This window comes from Corylus avellana, chromosome ca1, assembly GCF_901000735.1.
Source record: "Corylus avellana chromosome ca1, CavTom2PMs-1.0".
In the NCBI taxonomy this organism is placed as follows: domain Eukaryota; kingdom Viridiplantae; phylum Streptophyta; class Magnoliopsida; order Fagales; family Betulaceae; genus Corylus; species Corylus avellana.
This window is the reverse complement of record NC_081541.1, coordinates 30,795,080-30,816,561: the sequence shown is the minus strand read 5'-3', so window position 1 is coordinate 30,816,561 and position 21,482 is coordinate 30,795,080. Positions and strand designations below refer to the sequence as shown.

General features: G+C 36.1%; 1 protein-coding gene, 2 non-coding genes and 2 pseudogenes across 3 annotated transcripts; all 5 read left to right on the top strand.

The window, feature by feature from the left end:
* The first annotated feature begins 1,332 nt into the window (after window positions 1-1,332).
* On the top strand, window positions 1,333-1,450 carry LOC132168273 (U5 spliceosomal RNA). Its single transcript, XR_009438793.1, has one exon. It is a non-coding gene; the product is annotated as a U5 spliceosomal RNA (small nuclear RNA).
* Window positions 1,451-11,669: 10,219 nt separating this feature from the next.
* On the top strand, window positions 11,670-11,773 carry LOC132168278 (U5 spliceosomal RNA; annotated as a pseudogene).
* Window positions 11,774-13,359: 1,586 nt separating this feature from the next.
* LOC132167467 (acetylserotonin O-methyltransferase-like) lies at window positions 13,360-14,769 on the top strand (annotated as a pseudogene).
* A 3,690-nt stretch (window positions 14,770-18,459) lies between these two features.
* LOC132167156 (acetylserotonin O-methyltransferase-like) lies at window positions 18,460-19,956 on the top strand. Its single transcript, XM_059578056.1, has 2 exons — window positions 18,460-19,319; window positions 19,465-19,956. The coding sequence occupies exons 1-2, from the start codon at window positions 18,558-18,560 to the stop codon at window positions 19,762-19,764; spliced, it is 1,062 nt and encodes a 353-aa protein (XP_059434039.1). The 5' UTR covers window positions 18,460-18,557; the 3' UTR covers window positions 19,765-19,956.
* Window positions 19,957-20,336: 380 nt separating this feature from the next.
* LOC132168274 (U5 spliceosomal RNA) lies at window positions 20,337-20,452 on the top strand. Its single transcript, XR_009438794.1, has one exon. It is a non-coding gene; the product is annotated as a U5 spliceosomal RNA (small nuclear RNA).
* Window positions 20,453-21,482: the final 1,030 nt, after the last annotated feature.

Genomic DNA, 21,482 nt, shown 5'->3' with positions numbered 1-21,482 from the left:
GTTTGGGGGTGGCTCGGCTGAAGTCACCCCAAGGAGGCAAAGGGGTGGCCGAAATCACCCTAGTGGGTTTGGGGGTGGTTCGGCCACCCCCTTTGCCTTGGCCACTCGATCCCATCTGGCTAGGGAAATTTTTCATCTTTTCTCTTTGAACCCAGATGAGTATATTAAGTTGGTAGAGAATAGGCCTTTTAATGACCAGAGATACTTTTTGGATGACCAGAAGCTGAAGAACTTGGGATGGTTTGAACGAACTTCATGGGAAGAGGGTCTAAAGAAGACCAAGGAGTGGTATGTCAACAATCCTGATTGGTGGGGTGATGTTTCCGGAGCACTTCTCCCACATCCAAGAATGCTAATGGTGCCTGGAATTGAAAGGAAGTTTGATGGGCCTGATGTTAGCAATTCTGCTTCTTCTTTGAAGTAAATAATCCTAATTAGAGCCGAACGGTTGTTCCAGCTCCAAAGAACAATCCCTCTACCCAGAAGCCAGCTTTGAAGTTCTTGATTTATGGTAGAAAAGGGCGTGGATCGGGGGGCTTCTTGGGAAAATTTGGGACAAGCAAGGGATAGTGGAAGGGGGTGGCCGAAAGGCCCGAAACCACCCCCAGACCACTGGGGGTGGTTTCGGCCACCCCCATCTGGCCCTCGCCACCCCCCAAACCGGCCAGATGCCACCCCCCAAATGGCCAAAGGGGTGGTCCCAAATTGTTTTTTTTTTTTTGAAAAATTATAATTTTTTAATCTTTTTAATTTTTTTAAAAATATTTTCTTAAAAAAAAATTAATTATATGACACGTGGCGATATTTGATTGGCGCTGATGTGGCGTTCCGTTAAATTTTGGATAAAATTTTAACGGAGGTACCATCTTCGTCTTTATGAAAATTTCAGCTACCTCCAATGATAAAAATAAAACCTTAAAGGACAAAAAAATAAAAAATTTAAACCCTATGAGGTAAAAGAATATTTAACCCTTAATTTTTTTTGGATTAAGTGGTGATTTAACCAAGTAATAATTAATTGTTTTATACGTCAGTACGTTGGTTCAAATATGGTTGTTTGAGGGAATGCTTAGGAAATTAAACATTTACATTTAAACTACAAATTAACCAAGCAAGACAATTGATGCACCTTTCTTTTTAATTTAAGCATCGACGATTAATCTAGTATATAGATAATGTACATGTGTATGCACAAATTCCGATAAGCGTGGCATGGGTATTCAAATGTTTTGATGAATATAGAAAATGCATTTCCCACATCGACTAGAAGATAAAACCCGGAGCGGGACTATGCCTATATAACATGCTGTAACCAATGCATCTAACTCATGGAGCCACGCAGTGAGCACAGAGCGAACTATTCTTTCGCCTTTTACTAAAGATTACCGTGTGCTCGCTGCTCATAGTGGCATACACCAATTTTTAGAGGGGCTGATTTCAATATATTTCTGCCCCTATACAACTAGTTTAAGTTTTGATGTCGCTCCCTATTTATGTTATTGGCAACCAACGGATGAAGGCCAAAATATCCCAAAAAGACGTTAGATATGTGTCTGGAGAATGACAGAGTCCTCCTAACAATGGTCTTCTAATTGCTATGAAGTCTCCTTTATAGGTCAAGTGCTCAGAAAAGGATTGTGAAAATGATTGTTTTTAAGTAAAACATTAAAAAAACCGAGTGTCCAAAAGCTTATATAAACAATTACATTTAAAGAATATATGTGTTTTAGTCATCTTGGTTACATTTAAAGAATGTATAAGTGCTTCAGTCATCTTGGTTATGTAATTAATTAACACGATGTTTCAGTCCTCATGAGTTTAGATTTCAAGAATTTAAAAACACACTTATAATTGTGCAATGTGAATGTTTCTATTCCTTTTTAGATTATCACATTCCGTCAATCATATATAGCATAGGATAGTAGATAAATTTTGTTACAGTACATTTGAATGACCCTAAAACACTACAAGCAATATGGTCATTAGCGACCAAACAAATAGCGGTGACCCTAAAAGTTGCCGCTAATGGTTAGTCATTAGCGGCGGCGACTCTCATGTCACCGCTAATAGTAGCTACTAATGATGAGTAAATAGCGGTCGCCGCTAATAACATGATCAAAATTTTTTAAAAAAAATTTAAAAACAATTAGCAGTGACAAATTCTTGAATAGCGGCAACGCCCAAAGTCGCCGTTGATAAGGGGTCATTAGTGGCAACTATGAGGTCGCCACTAATGAGAAGAGAAAAATTAAAAAATTAAAAATTAAAAGCTAATTAGCGATGACTAAATGTTGCCGCTATTTAGTCCTGAATACTGGCGACCCCCAAAGTAGTTGCTGATGGGGGTCATTAGCGGCGACTATGGGGTCGCCGCTATTGAGAAGAGAAAAATAATAATAATAATAATAAATTAAAAGGTCAATAGCATGGAATGTCGCCGTTATTTTGTCTTGAATATCGTCGACCCCCAAAGTCACCGCTGATGAGAGGTCATTAGCGACGACCACAGTCACCGCTATTGAGAAGAGAAAAATAAAAAATTAAAAGGTCAATAGTGGTGACTGAATGTCGAAGACCCCAAACGTCGCCGCTAATGAGGGGTCATTAGCGACGACTATGGGGTCGCGGGTCGCCGCTATTGAGAAGAAAAAAATAAAAAAAAATAAAAAATTGTTGCACTAAAGGACTCAATTGATGGTAAGTTATTTTAATCCTATTATCACTCACTTGTTGGTAGAAGTACTGTGAAATGTAGTTATAAGGATGAGAAGAATGTGAATTGAAGTGTTTGGCTTTTGATTATAGTTGTTTGGTGATTTAAAAATAATGTCTTGCGAGAGTATATAACTATCAATATGCCAAACTTTCTATGATCTATCCCTTCTTATGGCAAGCATATGGTTGTCTTTTTATGCCAAACTACATGTCTGTTTCTATCAAAATATAGTTAACTTCTTTTCTTTTTCTTTTCTTGATTTTCTTAGTGTTTGTTTTTGATTGTGGTAATTAAGGCTGAGTGTGTTTTTTTTTTTTTTTGCTTAAAATTAAGTTATATATGAATAAGAGCCACAGGTTGTTGCTGGAGTGGGTACTAATATTTGCTGTTGCTGGTAAATTAACTATGATAACTGCAAAGTTTTGTTGTAAAAATTCAAATTCAAATTCAAATTCAAGATGGATTTTTATTTTTCCTTTTGTTCTATTGAAATCAGATTTACATAGCATCTTTCTCTATTGGATTGGGATCAGTCCCTTGGTTGATCATGTCAGAGGTAACTTTCAACATTTCAAAGTGAATTTGTGCAAATCTTAGACAGCTTAGGACTCTATAGTGTTCCCATTTCTTCTTTTTTATCATCTTGGATACCAAAAAGAGAGCGAAGAAATCATTGGGTTTATATGTAACTTGTTCTCTCCCAGATTTGTCGAAAGCACTGCTACTCAATAGGCTAATTTTATTTGTTGAAAATTGGAAGGCTTTTTTACTTATTTAAGTATAAAGTTTTCAATTTAAGCTGTGGTTTGAGCTTGAATCTCCTCACTTTTGCAAATGAAAAACAGTGATGCAGGTTTTTTCTTGGATTCATAAATTTAATTCTCCTTGTTGCTCAGCTTGAAAGGGAAATAAAAGATATTATTTGTTAAATGCTATTGCATGAAGTTGATTATTACTACTACTTGTGCATATTTTTGATTCATTTTGGTTGGTGATGCTGCTCTGTACATTGCTCAATTATATGAAATTACTTAAAACATTTTTATTTGGATGTGTGGACTATAATCACTATTCCATAGAAATTGATTTTTAAATGCAGAATTTTACTTGGGAATTTGAGCTCTAGAGTTATTAGAATATAGAATCCTACAACAACTTCTTGTTGAATTTGGTGATTGCTGTCTTATGGTTGAGATAAAACAATGCCCATACTTTTGGCCTAATCATAAGATTTTATAGTGTTGGGTTATTTTCTTTTGATCCCTAATTTTTTGCCCGATTGTTTCTTTTAATGGTTTGAGAGTGATAGTGTATTCTTAAAGGCCTTTTAAGAAATGCCTGAGTTGTTCCTATGAATTTACAACACATTATCACTTGTAGATAGTGGAATGATTTCATGAGAATTTGCCTTTATACAAAGATGTTTTTATCTTACTAAAACCAAAGGCATATTCAGAATTTGTTAACCCTCAATTCCTTAAATAAAGAATTCCTTTATCCTTTTCAGGTTAATGGCCTTTCAAACTCAAAGATTTCAAAATTTGCAGAGTACACAAGTGAATAAGGTAAAGTTGTTAAGCAGGATCTATGTTCATATTGAGTTTTACTATTTAGAATCTGAACTGTTTTCTATCAGTGAATATGTTAGAAAGTGTTTGCTAGTAGTTCCTTTTCTAATTCATTGTTTAGTTAAAGCAGCTTGCCCGGTATGATCTTGTTATTGGTTTCGCCATCTCAGTTTTCAGTTATCCAATGTGTATGGTTTTCACATGTATGGTTACTTACATCATTGATTCCGTGGGAATGATTTTTTCCTTTTCTTAGATGCAAGATTTTTAGTTTCATTAGTTCTTTTTAATATCAGTAAATTAAACATCTGTAGTTTACACTATAAAAGTTTACACTTTTCAATTTTATTATCTTGCAGTTCCTACTCTTGTTTGTCTAGATATAACATTGGTAATTTCTCCCCTCGTGTCACTTAAGCTTGATCCTTTTGATTAGTGTGTTCCATGAACATTATTTTGATTTCCTATAATTTATATATAATAAAAGCTTCTTTTTTTTATTTTTTTATTTTTTTTTATTTGCTCATATCATTAGCAAATATTTTTGAATTTTTTTTTAAAATTTTTTTTTTTAATTTCTTTTATTTTATTTTTTAAAATTCTCATATCATTTGCGCCAGGTTGCCACTATTGATCTTTTTATTTTATTTTTAAAATTTTTCTCGCCTCATTAGCAGCGACTCAAGGTCGCAACTAATGATAGCCCATTAGTGGCAACCAAGAAGTTGCCACTAATGGCGACAATGATGACCCCTCATTAGCGGCAACCCATGGCCCATTTTAAACTATTTTGCGGCGACAAAAAAAAAAAAAAAAGAGTCATTAGCAGCGAGAAAAAGTTGCCACTAATGAGGGGTCATTAGCGGCAACCCTAATAGTCACCGCTATTTAGCATTAGTGGCCGATTACTTGCAGCCACTTAATAGCGGCTACTTATCGCCACTATTTGTAAATAACGGCCACTTTTACCTCATTAGCGGTGACTTTGTGTCACCGCTAATGACCCTTTTTTTGTGTAGTGAAATTAGGGATTTGATGAAGATTAGATTAGCTTAAATTTAGGGATTTGATTATGATTGGATCATTTACATTTATGTGTAAGCTCTATAAATAGAGCATTATGTATTGTAAACAATCATTCAATAAAAGCGTAATGTAGCCCTTATGGCTTTATCTGTGGACATAGGACATTGACCAAACCATGTAAAATCTTTTGTGTCTCTTTTATTTTAATTTCGCTGTTATTTTATTTTTCCATTTGATTATGAATTTTTTCATGGTATCAAAGCCTACCACAGGATGAATGAGGTCCACACTACTTTCCCCGTAACAAGGACTAGAAAAAATACTGGCCTGCACGTACGTGAGGGAGGGTGTTGAGGAATAATCACACATTGCCTGTGGACAAGATCATGAGCATGTTTATAAGGAATAGACAACTCTATCTTATTAAACTGGTTTTATGAGATGAGTTAGGCTCACGATTTTCTTCAATCTTGGGCATGTTTATAGGAAATGCACAATCCTCTCTTATTGAATTGGTTTTATAAGATGAGTTAGACCTATGATTTTCTTCATGGTATCAAAGCGAATAGGCTAACGCCAATTATTCGAGCTTGGATTTTTTTTTTTTTTTGTAACAATTCGAGCTTAGATTTTAATTTTGTATTCCATATCTTCCTTTTCAATTGATTTCAAAAACCGTCATGCTTTTGATTTCCTTCTGAGTTTGTGAAAAAAAAAAAAAAGAGAGAAAAGAAAAGAAAAGAAAAGAAAAAGAAGAAGAAGAAGAAGAAGAAGAAGGAGAAGGAGATTGTCGTCACTCGTCATTCAATTCAGAGCACCGCGTCCAGCCACACCCACGAAGTGCAGCGGTGTGACCACCCGGCGCCTTCACCACCTATGTGTGACTTCCAGCCATCCACAGCCTAGATCCGGCGGATCCTTCTCCTCTGGTCGTCCATCGTCATTTCCTCCGACCATCTTTGGCCAATCGCAGGCAGCGTTTCTCTAGCCATCCACGGTCTAGCGCCGACGTCCGTCGTTCTTAACGCTGTCCGCTGCGATCTGCAGCCACAAGAATCCACACAGCAATAGATCTTGTTAGAACAGTTTTCAACACGGTGGATGCGATTTCTTCGAGATCTTCAATACGTCATCGTGCACTCCAAATCACTACAAAAAAGGCAATATTGTCAAGGGGGTCCCCGGTTCCCGGGACACTCCGATGCCAAAGTCAGAAAGTTTCTAAGAGAAATATGGTGCTTCGGTGCACAATAATTCAATACGCTCAATAATATGTGTGAGGATATTTCAGGATTCAAGATCCAAGATCTTTCAGTACCTTATGTAGGGGCCTATTTATAGGCTCGGGCTGTTGAAGTAGACTTGGACTGGACCTTCTCATTTGAATTGGTTTGAGAGTCCAGAGTTAAGATAAAACTCAACAGCTATCATGTAGAGATAAACCTTCAACAGATATCATGTAGAGATAATCTTGAGTAGTCATCTTGTAGAGATAAATATGACGTCTTTATTCCAATATTATCCTAATTGGAATATAAGACTATCAATTAATTAAATAGTCCTTGCTATTTAATTAATATCTTCATGGGCCTATCATTGGCCATTGGGCCCAGAATTTGGTGAGCTTATAGTGTGAATTTATTCCCAACAGTTACCCCCCAATTTGGCTAAGGTACTTGGGTAATGGGAATTTAGTCAAAGCCTTCTGGCGGCTTGTTGTTTAACCTTGTCCGAGACTCGTGTCTCCCTAATGAGTGTACTTTGAGCTCGTTAGTTGGAGCTCTTCAGCTTTGTTTTTGACATTGCCTGAGTTTTCGGGAGCACCCCCCAGCTCTATCCTTTGCCCGGGGTTAAACCCGTCCTAGTTTCGAGATACCCAGGAATCATGCCCGGGTCCCTCTCCAAGTCGTCAAAATAATCCACACCTGCACAATAACCTTTAAGTAGTAATTTATAAGTCTTTCAACAGACTAACATTTGTTCCCCGTTCACCTTGGGGTGATTCCTTGTTTTGTGATTGGATTGTCTCATCTTGCTTGTTTGTTTTAGCCTAAGGTTGTCTCCTTGTCTCATGATTGCCGAGAGTACCCCCCAATTATTTCCTTTGCCCGGGGGCTAAGCCTGTCATATCCTTGCATAATAATCTTAAAACAATAATTCACAAGCCTTTCAACAGACTAACATTTGTTCCCCGTTTGTCTTGGGGTAGCTCATTGTTTTTTATCGGGTTGTCTTCCATTGATTGTTTTTGCCCAAGGTTTTCTCCTTGTCCTTGTTTATTGTCGGGTCCCTTTTTGTTTTTACCCAAGGTTTTCTCCTTGTCCTTGTTTTAGAGGGTTGTCTCCCTATTCTTGTTTTTGCCCAAGGTTTTCTCCTTGTCCTTATTTTAGAGGGTTGTCTCCCTATCCTTGTTTTTGCCCAAGGTTTTCTCCTTGTTGTCGAGAATGAGTCTTCTTGTTTTTTACCGGGTTGTCTCCCGTTAATTGTTTTTAACCAAGGTTTTCTCCTTGTCTCCGATGGTGACATATCTGGGGGTGACATACCCGGCTCTTCCTTTGCCATATCCGGGAGTGATATACCCGGCTCTTCCTTTGCCATATCCGGGAGTGATATACCCGGTTCTTCTATCAAATATCCGGGGGTGATATACCCGGTTCTTCTTTAAAATATCGGGAGTAAAATACCCAGTTCTTTTTTGAAATATCCGGGAGTGATATACCCGGTTCTTCTTTGAAATATCCGGGAGTGATATACCCGGTTTTTCCTTTTCCATATCCAGGAGTGATATACCTGGCTCTTTTTATTCGGGATAGAGTATCCCGGAATGCAATAATTTGGAATAAGAATTACCTTATGCTCACAACCAATCGAAACCAAATTTGGAATTTAAACCAAAATAGCCTATTCCTAAGCAAAAATAGGAATATAAACCTGAACCAGGATAGCCTATTCTTCAACTAGAATAGGAATATAAATTTAAACCAGAATAGCTTATTCTTAAACTAGAATAGGAATATAAACTTAAATTGGGATAGCCTATTCCTAAACTAGAATAAAAATATATGCCGGATAAGAATTAAACCTGTTACCAAACGCCAATCTTCTTCTCCAAATTCCTCCAACGTACAGAGGGTCACGTGCTATTATTTTTTTTATTCTTTTTTTTCTTTTTTCTTTTTCCTTCTCCTTCCTGCACAACACCTTTTTTTTCTTTCTTTCTTTTCTTTTTCTCTCTCCTGCGGCCAGCACCTTCTCCTTCTCTTCTTCCTTTCCTTTTTTCTTTCTTTTTCACAGACTCTTCTATGCACAACAGACACGGTCACGGGCGTGCAGGTCTGGAGGTTCGGCAGTCCGATCTACGAGACTGATGCTTCGGGCTTGGAGATCGGAGACGTTGCAGGTCTGGCTTGCTTCGGCGAACGACGGCGGCGATCTGGTCGTGAGGGCAGTTACGGCAACAGTGGTTCGACGGCCCCTGGCAGTCTGGTTGGGCTGATCACTGGTGTCCTCGGCAGTGGCAGTTTGGACTGTGTGAATGAAGCTCCGGCGACAGTGGGTCGCACACCGGCTGGAGTGTGAATCGGCGATGTCGCGTGGCTTGAGTCTCCTGCGAACGGCAGTGGGTTTGTAGGTCCTCAGATCCAAAATTTCGGCGATGGGCCTTGTGAATCCTGGTTTGGAGGCTCCTGGCTGGAGATTCCTGCGTGAATCCTTACGGGCTGTGACTAGAGCTCCGGCGATCCGGTTTGCGTGTTGGACTGGACGTGATTTCACTTGGAGCAGTGAATGTAAATCTGAGAAGCGGATTTGTGCAGACTTGCTATTGACAACGCAAATCGGTGAGTACTTCCGGTGGGTTGTCGCCGGAATGCTTGTTCACACCGTGATGAATTTTTTTTATTTTATGAGAAACGAACTAGTCGTTCCCACAGACGGCGCCAAACTGTTAGAACAGTTTTCAACACAGTGGATGCGATTTCTTCGAGATCTTCAATACGTCATCATGCACTCCAAATCACTACAAAAAAGGCAATATTGTCAAGGGGGTCCCCGGTTCCCGGGACACTCCGATGCCAAAGTCAGAAAGTTTCTAAGAGAAATATGGTGCTTCGGTGCACAATAATTCAATACGCTCAATAATATGTGTGAGGATATTTCAGGATTCAAGATCCAAGATCTTTCAGTACCTTATGTAGGGGCCTATTTATAGGCTCGGGCTGTTGAAGTAGACTTGGACTGGACCTTCTCATTTGAATTGGTTTGAGAGTCCAGAGTTGAGATAAAACTCAACAGCTATCATGTAGAGATAAATCTTCAACAGATATCATGTAGAGATAATCTTAAGTAGTCATCTTGTAGAGATAAGTATGACGTCTTTATTCCAATATTATCCTAATTGGAATATAAGACTATCAATTAATTAAATAGTCCTTGCTATTTAATTAATATCTTCATGGGCTTATCATTGGCCATTGGGCCCAGAATTTGGTGGGCTTATAGTGTGAATTTATTCCCAACAGATCTAACATCCCAGCCCCAGAGCTCCAGCGCCTCTGCGACGCCTAGACTCGTACAGTCTCATCCCAGTCCGTTCCACAACCAAACGTCCGGCGATCTGCAGCCACAACAAGCTAGAGTAGAAGGGTGTTGTGCGTTCTGTAAATTGGGAGAAGAAATTGAAGAGGAAGAAGGGTGTTTGACAATAGGTTTACTTCTTATGAGTATATATTCCTATTCTGGTTTAGTAATAGGCTATTCTGGTTTAAGTTCCAATTTGGGTTCTAATTGGTTATGGGAATAAGGTATCCTTATCCTAGTTTATGTAATCGATAATAGGATATTATTGGAGAAAAAAAAAATCAAAAATACAAAATTAAACAAAAAAAAATCAAAATCAAAATAAATAAATAAAATTCAAAAGAGGCCAAATTGCCCATCAAAAGAAGCCAAGTTGCCTATCAAAATAGGTCAAGTTGCCCATCCATTGGCCCATAGTTGGCCTACTTTTTCTTGGCTTTGTGGTATTGTTTAAAACCCAGGTCATTTCAGCCCAAAGTTGGCTCTCACTTCAGCCCAAAGTTGGCTCTCACTTCAGCCCAAAGTTGGCCCTTTTATTATTATTATTATTATTATTATTATTATTATTATTATTATTGGCACTGTGGTATTGTTTAAAACCCAGGCCTAACTTTTGTGGTATTGTTTAAAATACATTTTACTCTCTGAACTATCTACCTATTTACACTTTGACCTCCAATGTTTAAAAAGTGACACTTGAGTACTCCCTAAACTTTCAAATTGTTGCAATTCGACCATTCTGACTTTTTTTTTTTTTTTAATTAAAAATTAAGGGGTGTCAGGTCTGGGGTGGCCGAACCCACCCCTAGGCCCAACTGGGGTGGCCGGTCACCCCTTAATTTTTTTTTTAAAATTTTTTTTTTTTAACTTGGGATGTGGGCATTTTGGGAAAAAAAGAGAGTCAGAATGGTCGAATTGCAACAATTTGAAAGTTTGAGGGGGTCAAATGTCACTGTTTAAACATTGGAGGTCAAAGTACAAATGGGTGGATAGTTTAGGGAGTAAAATGTATTTTCTCAAAAAAAAAAAAAAAAAAAAAAAAGAGGAAAAGTCAAACTACTCAAAGTTTCAGGATCTTCAACCTTGAGTTTGAAGGAGGATGTTAGAATACATTTGAATTACCCTAAAATTAGGGATTTGATGAAGATTGATGAAGATTAGATTAACGTAATTTTAGGGATTTGATTATGATTTCATCATCATAAATTAGGGGATTTGATTACAATTATATTCATGTGTAAGCTCTATAAATAGAGCATTCTGTATTGTAAACAATCATTCAATAAAAACGTAATGTAGCCCTTAAGGTTTTATCTGTAGGCATAGGCCATTAACCGAACCACATAAAATCTTTTGTCTTTCTTTTATTTTAATTTTGCTACTATTTTATTTTTTCATTTGATGATGAATTTCTTCGGCTCACACGTGAGAGGGAGTGTTAAAGTATTGATTAAGTGATAAAATTTACCCATTCTTATAAGCTTAAGCTTTTAGGACAATTGGTAATTTAACATGGTATCAGAGCCAAAGGTCCTAGGATCGAACCTTGACTCCGTCAATTTCACCCCCCATTTCCATTAAATGTTCCACGTGTTAAGCTTCACCTATTAAAATAGAGTTTTTATCTCTTTCTATCAGCTTAAGTTTTCAGGATAACTGTTTCTTGTTTATGCCTAGTGTTGAATATGAACTATTCCCATTTCCCACATGGACTACAACATAAAACACAAAATGAGGACCCCTGCTAATAAAGGTATTGTACCGAAATGGATGCCACAATTAGCCGTGTGGTGAACCATTCTTTCGCCTTTTACTAAAGAATACCTTGAACTCGTCACCCAAAGCGTCATACACCAATTTTTGGGGATTAGGATCCCCTCAAATTTCTTTCAAATTTGAGATTCTTTTATTAATAAATCCTAACCATGTTTTACATCTAACAATCCACAACATTCCAGCTGTCTAACAAAATAAATGCTAAAGTTAATTAAACTTTAATTCCTCAATGACCTAGAAAGAGAAAATAAATGCACATTGTGGATAGTTAGATTGAAATCATGACTAAGATTTAATAATAAGAGAATCTCAAATTAAAAAAAAAAAAAAAACTGAGGGAATCCTAATCCAATTTTTGGAGGGGTTGATTTCGACCACATTACAAGTCCAGTTAAAGGTAGGGTGTGATTCAACGCTCATGATTTGGCCATCAAGCCATTAATCCACTGATCATCTTATTGGTAACAAGGATTTTAGCATTGACCCAGTAAAAAAGGACAAAAAAAATTAAAATACCAATAATATTATCTAGTATTTAACATGGGGGACTGTCTCTGTAATTACCATTAAAAAAAAAATCATCCTTGACAAAATTAGTCTCAAGACTCTCAATGATTTACTTAATTTGTAATTAGCATTTTGTGGTATCAAAATGAACTAAATTTATTTTTATTTGTTCATGATCAAACAACTAATTAAGGATTGGTATGATGTTATGATTCTAAGTGACTCACATGGCCTAAATACAAAAATAAACCCTCCAATTGAAATACTAATAAGCTATATAATTAAATAAGTTAGACTATTTTTCAAATGCTTGCATATTGCTTTTAGAATTTTTTTGACAATACCCCTAACAGTTGCTTTTACAAAAATATATAAGTTGATTTTTTTAATATTTCATATTTATACAAAAATAGTATATTATTATTTTAAAATTAGAAAGCCTCATTATAAATTTTTGGCTTAGACCTAGCTCAACTTTCACTTAGCTATGGCTTTGGTTAATCGAGTAATTCAAACCCTAACAAGTTGGTTGAAGCATGGCACTGATGACGGGCGTTAAGTGCTGACCTTGGTGGCTTGTGGGAATGGCGAAGAGGTGAAAATAGTGTATGATCGATTCACGTGTTTTTACTTTTTACATAGTGATCGAATATTAATCCGGGTAAAAATAATTCGGATGTAGTAAATAAACATATATTGAGCGACGCACGTGTTTTACATGGTTAATCAAGTAATATTTAATTCAAACCCCGACAAGAACACGTATCGATGATGGGCGACCGTGGTCCCTTGCGAGACGAGGTGAAACAAGTTCCCATGCAAATTATGCAATCACGTGTTTAATTTACGTGATCGCATAATTTGCATGTGATACTGTGATAGCCAACAACAAGTGAAAATGCCACGGCTCTAGTTTCGAGGGTCCTGAAACTTCTGTTGGACAAAGATAGACGACAATCGAATACAAAAGATGCAAAAAACCAACAACCGTCGACTTAGAGGACCGGTCTTTATTGGTGGGCCATCTTAAATACAGTACAGTACAGTCTAGCAGTACAATCTTGAAAGAATATATCACTGTGCATGACAGCTTCCTTTCCCTATTGAGCATGCAAACAATTCTTTCTTTTCTAGTATATATATAGGTTGCTCAACGTTAAGTCTATCACCACAGCCTTAATCGATTAATCGATTGCTCAAGAGAGAAAGATAGAGAGAGCGAGAGAGATGGAAGGAAAACAAAGAGAGACAAAATGGTGCGAAGAAAAAGAACAGGCGGAAGCGAGTATCTGGAAATACGTTTTCGGATTCACAGAAATGGCAGTAGTGAAATGTGCCATTGAGCTTGGGATAGCTGATGTCATTGAAAGCCATGGAAGTCCCATGACACTATCCGAGTTATCATCAGCTCTAGCATGCGCTTCGTCTCCCCTTTACCGCATAATGAGGTTTTTAATGCATAGGGGAATATTCAAAGAGGAACTCACCGCCCATGGCTCCCCAGGTTATGTACAAACGGCTCTATCTCGTCGTTTGATGAGATATGGAGAGCATAGCATGGCTGCTTTCATTATGCTAAACAGCAGCCAAATGGTGACAACATCATTGCATTGTCTCAGTGCCCGTGTTTTAGCCAATGAGACTTCACCATTTGAGGTGGCTCATGGCGAAGATGCATGGAGCTTTTTGGAAGCAAATCCTGCTCAGAGCCAACTCGTCAATGAAGCAATGGCTTCTGATGCCAGGGTGGTCGTGCCTGCAATAATTCACAATTGTTCGGAGGTATTTGATGGGCTTGGCAGTCTGGTGGATGTGGGCGGGGGTAATGGAACGACTTTGCAGATGTTGGTGAAGGCATTCCCATGGCTTCGAGGCATCCACTTTGATCTTCCTCATGTTGTCTCCAATGCGGCGGCGTTCCACGGAGTTGAACATGTTGGGGGTGACATGTTTCAAAGTGTTCCAAAGGCCGATGCGGCTTTCCTAATGGTAAGTACTATGGGCCCACACCGACCGTAAGAAAATAAAAGACCTTTAAATTATACCTTTTTTTATTTTTTTATTTTTTTATTTTTATAAATTATATGTATTGCTTAAATAAATAAATAACCTTTGTGAATTGCATGCGCGTAGTGGATTCTGCATGACTGGGGTGACAAGGAGTGCATCCAAATCCTTAAGAAATGCAGAGAAGCAATTTCAGAGGAGAAAGGAAAGGTAATAATTGTTGAGAAGAAGGGAAAATGGACGAGCTAAGTGATGCGAGGTTGGCGCTGGACATGGCGATGATGGCTCATACAAACGCGGGAAAGGAAAGGACATTGAAGGAGTGGGAATTTCTTCTTGAAAAGGCTGGATTTGCAAGATATACCGTGAAATCCATTCATGCTGTGCAATCTGTTATTGAGGCATTTCCCTAGCTTAGTTATATATGTAGCATTTCACAAAGGCACGTGGATGCAATCTGTTATTGAGGCCTTTTTTCTTTCTTTCTTACTTTTGTGTAATAATATGTCTTGCTACTACTACTAGAAGTAGGGCCAGCTCAATTGATCATTAAGATGTTTGATTGCCTATAAAATAATAACATATTCGATTAAGGCCTTAAGAAAATCATACAGTTTTTCCGGATCCTTCTTTCTTGATAATTAAGCATGACTTCCACTAGTGATGACAATTTCTAAATTGTCTCTATCAAATGTCAACAACCACTACCAAAAGGTCACTAATAGAGTGGTGCACGACGTGCTAATAGCGACGTGGTTGACACGTAAAAAATTGAAAAGTCACTAATGGTAATTAGTGACGTCTGGAATTGACCACACATCACCAAATGGTGACATATTAAATTCCACACATCACCACCTAAAGGTGACATGTCAAGATTGGCAATGTCACCAAAATTGGTGACGTTAGAACAGTAAAAAAAAATGTCATTAAAGTGGTTTTTTTTTTTTTTTTTCCCGAATTTTATTTTATTTTATTTTTTCAGTTTGTTTAGATCTTTATTTATTTTTAATTTAATTTTTGATTTTTTGATATCTTCTTTTTTTTCTTCTTCTTCCTCGTATCGTCATTTTTTTCTCTCCCTCTTCTTCAAAATGGCACGTCACCAAAAATGATGATGTGTTACTGTTCACAATAGCCATGGTGACACATGAACAGTAAAAAAGGTCATTAAATTTTTTTTCCCAAAATTTTTTTATTTATTTATTTTTCAGATTTTTTTTTTTTTTCTTCCTCAGATCTTCATTTTTTTCTCTCCCTCATATCTTTCTTTCCTCTTTTGTTTCAGTGTGAACTGAAAGACAAGGAGAAAGAAGGAATTTGGGAGAAGAAAGCTGAAAGGAGAAGGAGAAAAGAAAGAAAAGAAGAGAGAAGCTAAAGTAGGCCGTGTCGGCAGGTGAGGAGGAAAAAAAAAAAAAAAATAGAAGGAGGTGGAGGATCAGGATCTACTGAAATTTCAGATTTAGGCCATCCATTTTTCATCCAATGGCTATTGTTTTGCCACAAGTCCCACTATTATTAAAAAAAATAAAATAATACACATTTATTAGTTTATTAGTATTGGGACACGTAGCAGAATAATGACCCTTAGATAAAAAATGGATGGCAAAAATCTGAAATTTCAGAAATTGAAATTTACCTAAGAATTTCAGTGGATCCAGATCTTCAAAGTTATATAAGTTTAAAATATTAGTTTTTAAAATTTTTAAATTCAAAACATGAAATTAGTGATGTCGGAATAGTAGCATGTCACTAATTAGTGATGTGCCACTGTTTACACGTCACTAATTACTTATATAAGTTTAAAATATTTAAAATAATAGTTTTTAAAATTTTAAATTCAGAATTTGTAATAAGTGACTTGTGAACAGTAACACATCACTAATTAAAATTAATTTTTTTTTCCTCCACTTTCCTTTAAACAAGAAAGATAATTAAAAAAAAAAAAAATTAACATTCAATTAGTGACGTGTGAACATTCACGCGCCACTAATCACCAATTAAATTTTAATTTGAAACTTGTTTCCCCCTTTCTTTTAAAAAGAATTTTTATTATTATTATTATTATTATTATTATTATTATTATTATTTTTAATAGTGACTTGTGAACTTTCACACGTCACTAATTGAATTTTAATTTCTTTTTTCCTCTTTCCTTTAAAGAAGAAAGAAAAAATGAAAAATAAAATTCTATTAGTGACATGTGGATATTAACATGTCACTAGTTTTGTTTATTTTTTATTTTTTATTTTTTAGTGACATTTTACTCTTTGCACGTCACTAATTAATTATTATTCTTTATTTTTTTCACCTAGCTCTTTCCTTTAAACAAGAAAGAAAGGAAAAATAAAATAAAATAAAATAACATTCAATTAGTGACTTTTGACCATTCACACGTCACTAATCACTAATTAAATTTTAATTTGAAACTTGTTTCCCTCTTTCTTTTAAAAAGAAAGAATTTTTTTTTTTTTTTTAAAAAAAAAAATAGTGATGTGTGAACATTCACACATCATTAATTGAATTTTAATTTGTTTTTTCCTCTTTCCTTTAAAGAAGGAAGAAAAAATGAAAAATAAATAAATAAAATTCAATTAGTGTGGATATTGACATGTCACTGTTTTTATTATTATTATTATTATTATTATTATTATTATTATTATTATTTTTTTTAGTGACGTTTTACTCTTGGCACGTCACCATTTGGTGATGTTCTGGACACCAAGGTACTAGCTTTTTTGAGTCGTAACTAAATATTCCCAACCCCCTATAGTAATTAGGGCTTTGGTAGACGATATTAATGAGTCATAACAATTTAATTTTTCAAATTTGTTTTTCTAAAAAAATATGGTTTACTAGTTGAGGGTTGGTGACTTGGTGTGATGCGTTCAAATCCGAACAAGGCTGGCCACCCCTGGGTTTTTATTAAGTTAAATTTCGAAAGAAAATATTCAATTTTTAAGCGAGACAAAATAAAATTCAGTATTGTGAACTATTGGGATATTTACAGAACGTACGGTTTGGTGATTTTAAAGGTCTTAAGGTTTAAGGAATGATTATAATTTCACTATTAATTATATGCAATATTGTGTATGCAAAATAAATATGATATTGAACTATGGAAGGTACGTATACTTTAGGGACTAAAAGAGAGTTATAAGTACAAATTTACTGTCCCTTTTTCCCCTCTCTCCCGTATTGATTAGAAAAATAAAATAAAATACAAATACAAATTTAGTGATAACACTTACAAATTTTACATATTACCTAAGCCTTATTTTAACCTTTTGCCTCAAGCCGATTTTCATTGCACTATAGCGTTGTTCAATTAAGTAATTCGACCCTTAATATGGACATGTAAATTTTTTTTATTTTTTGAGCAAATAATGGTAGGCTTGAAAGATGAATTATGACTATTTTACCTGAACGTGACTATAATAACATCTATCTGTTGGGAGCCGCAAAGAAAAGGTTTAGACTATGAGAATCACAAGCGCTCCCTCAAGTCTCACTGAGTCATAGCCTAACTCAGTCTCACGAGAATATCAATAAGAATCCAAAACCGCTAATACTAATCAAACATTTGTAAAAATTCTCCATTGCAAATATTGAAACCCACGACTTAGATTACTGAAAATTTCTTTGAACACCATACCTTTAAATTTGGTATGGACATGTAAATTGGAGTACAAGTTGGTTGACGGTGGGCAGTACTAATGATAGGCGCGCGTTGGGTGCTGACTGCTGACACTGCCCGCGGGGGAAATTGTGGGGATGGGCGAAGAGGTGACACAATGTGCTGTTTTCAACTTTGAAAATAGTGTATGATGATTCGCGTGTTTTTAGAGGAAGGCACGTGTTTTACCTGATTGCAAGTGAACATGCTTGCACAGTTGCACAGCTCTACTTTCGAGGGTCCTGTAACACCTCTACAAATCTTGAAACAATCATATTGATCGACAAAGATGCATTTGTTCTCTGACCGGTCTTTATTGGTGGACTAATGGAGTCCCACGTAGGACCCAACCTATTTCTGTCAATTTATGGTGGACTCCTATCATGGACTATCTTAAATTAAAGGAAATTAAAACAAAAATTATAGCAGTACAATCTTGAAAGAATTATTGTGCATGATGACAGCTTCATCTCTTATTGCGAAAACAATTCTCTTTCTCGTATATATATATATATATAGATTGCTCAACCTCAAGTGTATCACCTCAGGCTTAAGCGATTAATAGATTGCTCAAGAGACGAGAGAGAGAGAGAGAGAGAGTTGGTGGGGGTTGATACTTGTAGTGTCATTGTTCTTTAGTTTTTACTAAAGAGAATTCTGTAGTTGTTTGTTTGTTATCAAAAAAAAAAAAAGAGAGAGAGAGATGGAAGAAACACAAAGAGAGACAAAATGGTGCGAAGAAGAAGAACTGGCAGAAGCGAGTATTTGGAAATACGTCTTCGGATTCACAGAAATGGCGGTAGTGAAGTGTGCCATTGAGCTTGGGATAGCCGACGTTATTGAAAGCCATGGAAGTCCCATGACACTATCCGAGTTGTCATTAGCTCTAGCATGCACTTCATCTCCCCTTTACCGCATAATGAGGTTTCTAATGCACCAGGGAATATTCAAAGAGGAACTCACCGCCCATGGCTCCCCAGGTTATGCACAAACGATCCTGTCTCGCCGTTTGATGAGATATGGAGAGCACAGCATGGCTGCTTTCATTATGCTAAATAGTAGCCCAATGGTGATGTCATCATTGCACTGTCTCAGTGCTCGTATTCTAGCCAATGAGACTTCACCATTTGAGGTGGCTCATGGCAAAGATGCATGGAGCTTTTTAGAAGCAAATCCTGCTCAAAGCCAACTCGTCAATGAAGCAATGGCTTCTGATGCCAAGATGACCGTGCCTGCAATAATTCACGATTGTCCAGAGGTATTTGATGGGCTTGGCAGTTTGGTCGATGTGGGCGGGGGCAATGGAACGACTTTGCAGATGTTGGTGAAGGCATTCCCATGGCTTCGAGGCATCCACTTTGATCTTCCTCATGTTGTCTCTAATGCGGCAGAGTTCGATGGTGTTGAACGTGTTGGGGGTGACATGTTTCAAAGTGTTCCAAAGGCCGATGCGGCTTTCCTAATGGTAAGTGCTATGGTCCCACACCGACTGTAAGAAAATAAAAGACCTTTAATTATACGTATTTTTTTTATATAAATTATATGTATTGATCATATATGTATTGCTTAATTAAATAAATAAATAACCTTTGTGAATTACATGCGCGCAGTGGATTCTGCATGATTGGGGTGACAAGGAGTGCGTTCAAATCCTTAAGAAATGCAGAGAAGCAATTTCAGAGGAGAAAGGAAAGGTAATAATTGTTGAGGCTGTGATTGAAGAAGAAGGGAAAATGGACGAGCTAAGTGATGCGAGGTTGGCGCTGGACATGGCGATGATGGCTCATACAAATGCCGGCAAAGAAAGGACATTGAAGGAATGGAAATTTCTTCTTGAAAAGGCTGGATTTACAAGATATACAGTGAAATCCATTCATGCTGTGCAATCTGTTATTGAGGCCTTTCCTTAGCTTAGTTATGTTGCATTTCCCGAAGGCACGTGGATGGATCTCTTGTCCTAATTGGATTTTTTTTTCTTTCTTTCTTTCTTTTGTGAAATAATGGCTACTACTGCAAGTAGGGCCAACTCAATTGATCATTAAGATGTTTGATTGCATAGATTGAAAGTAATAACATATTTGATTAAGGCCTTAAGAAATAGCGATCCCTATGTATATTTGTTAATGTATTGATTAAATCTTTTGGATTAAGATTTAAGTGGTGATTTAACTAAGTAATTAATTGTTTTATAGGTCAGTAGTTCAAATATGGTTGTTTGAAGGAATGCTTAGGAAATTAAACATTTACATTTAAACTACAAATTAACCAAGCAAGACAATTGATGCACCTTTCTTTTTAATTTAAGCATCGTGATTCTAGTATATAGATAATGTTTCTATGCACAAATTCCATTAAGCGCGGCATGGGTATTCAAATGTTTTGATGAATATAGAAGATACAATTCCCACATCGACTAGAAGATAAAACGCGGAGTGGGACTATGCCTATATAATATGTTGTAAACTATTCATCTAACTCATTGAGCCTCGCAGTGAGCACAGAGCGAACTATTCTTTCGCCTTTTACTAAAGAATACCGTGTGCTCGCTGCTCATAGTGGCATACACCAATTTTTAAAGGGGCTGATCAATATATTTCTGCCCCTATACAACTAGTTTAATTTTGGATGTGGCTCTCTCTCTCTCTATATATTTTATATTGTGAAAGAAAGTTTTAATTTTAGGTTAATTAATAATATTATATGAAATATTTTATGATTTTTAAAATGGTATGCAAACAAACAGCAAAAAATAAATATATAAATCCATTGAAAACTAATAATTTAATGTTGCACGAATTTACACACTTGGCTTTTCATTGTGCGTTGATTCTATCTTGAATAACAGGCTCCTCTCCTTGTGTGAATGTATCATTGTGTGAATGTATCAAAAATAGATAATAGGACAGAAAGTTTGAAGTAAATTTTTTTCGACCTACTATAATAAGTATGAAGTATCATATTTCACATGTTTTTTTAACATTTTTAACAATTACTTATTATCATTTTACTAATCTAGGAACCCAAATATTGATTTTTGGAAAATGGTCCTCTTTATTTCAATGAAATTGTGAATATCCCGTTAGTGTATTTTAGAGGGGTAAAATTGACCAAAAAATTAAAAAGACAATTTAACCCTTCTAAAAAACACTAACTGGATTCTCTCAATTTTATTTGAAATGAAGTCACTACAAAATATCATTTTTTTTCCTGACCAGAGTTTTCTAACGTGTCATGTGTCTGACACGTCAAAAAACTTTTTTGACGTGCCGTTTCTGATGACTTGTGTTGAAGGTGAAAAACATAGGAGTTAGTAAATTTTTTTACTGACGTACTACTGTTTGACACGTTAAAATTTACTGACGTGTCAAAATTGAGACGTCAGTAAATTTTTAAAAAATTATTAAAAAATAATAATTTTTCTTTTTTAAAATTTTTTTTGGAATTTTTTTTTTCAATTAAAAAATATATTTTTTTTAAAATTTTTTTCACCAATTTGTCGTTTCTCCAGTCCTCTCCCTCTCTTCTTTTCTCCATTTTCAAAAACTCAAATCCAAAAAATCTTCACAAAACCCAAAAAATCTTCTTATCTTCTCCTTTTCTTCTTCTTCTTCTTCTTCTTCTTCTTCTT

Coding starts and splice junctions, on each gene's coding strand:
- LOC132167156 (XM_059578056.1), top strand. CDS start 18,558: ATGGAAGAAACACAAAGAGAGACAAAATGGTGCGAAGAAGAAGAACTG. Junction 19,320..19,464: donor CCGATGCGGCTTTCCTAATG/GTAAGTGCTATG, acceptor ACATGCGCGCAG/TGGATTCTGCATGATTGGGG.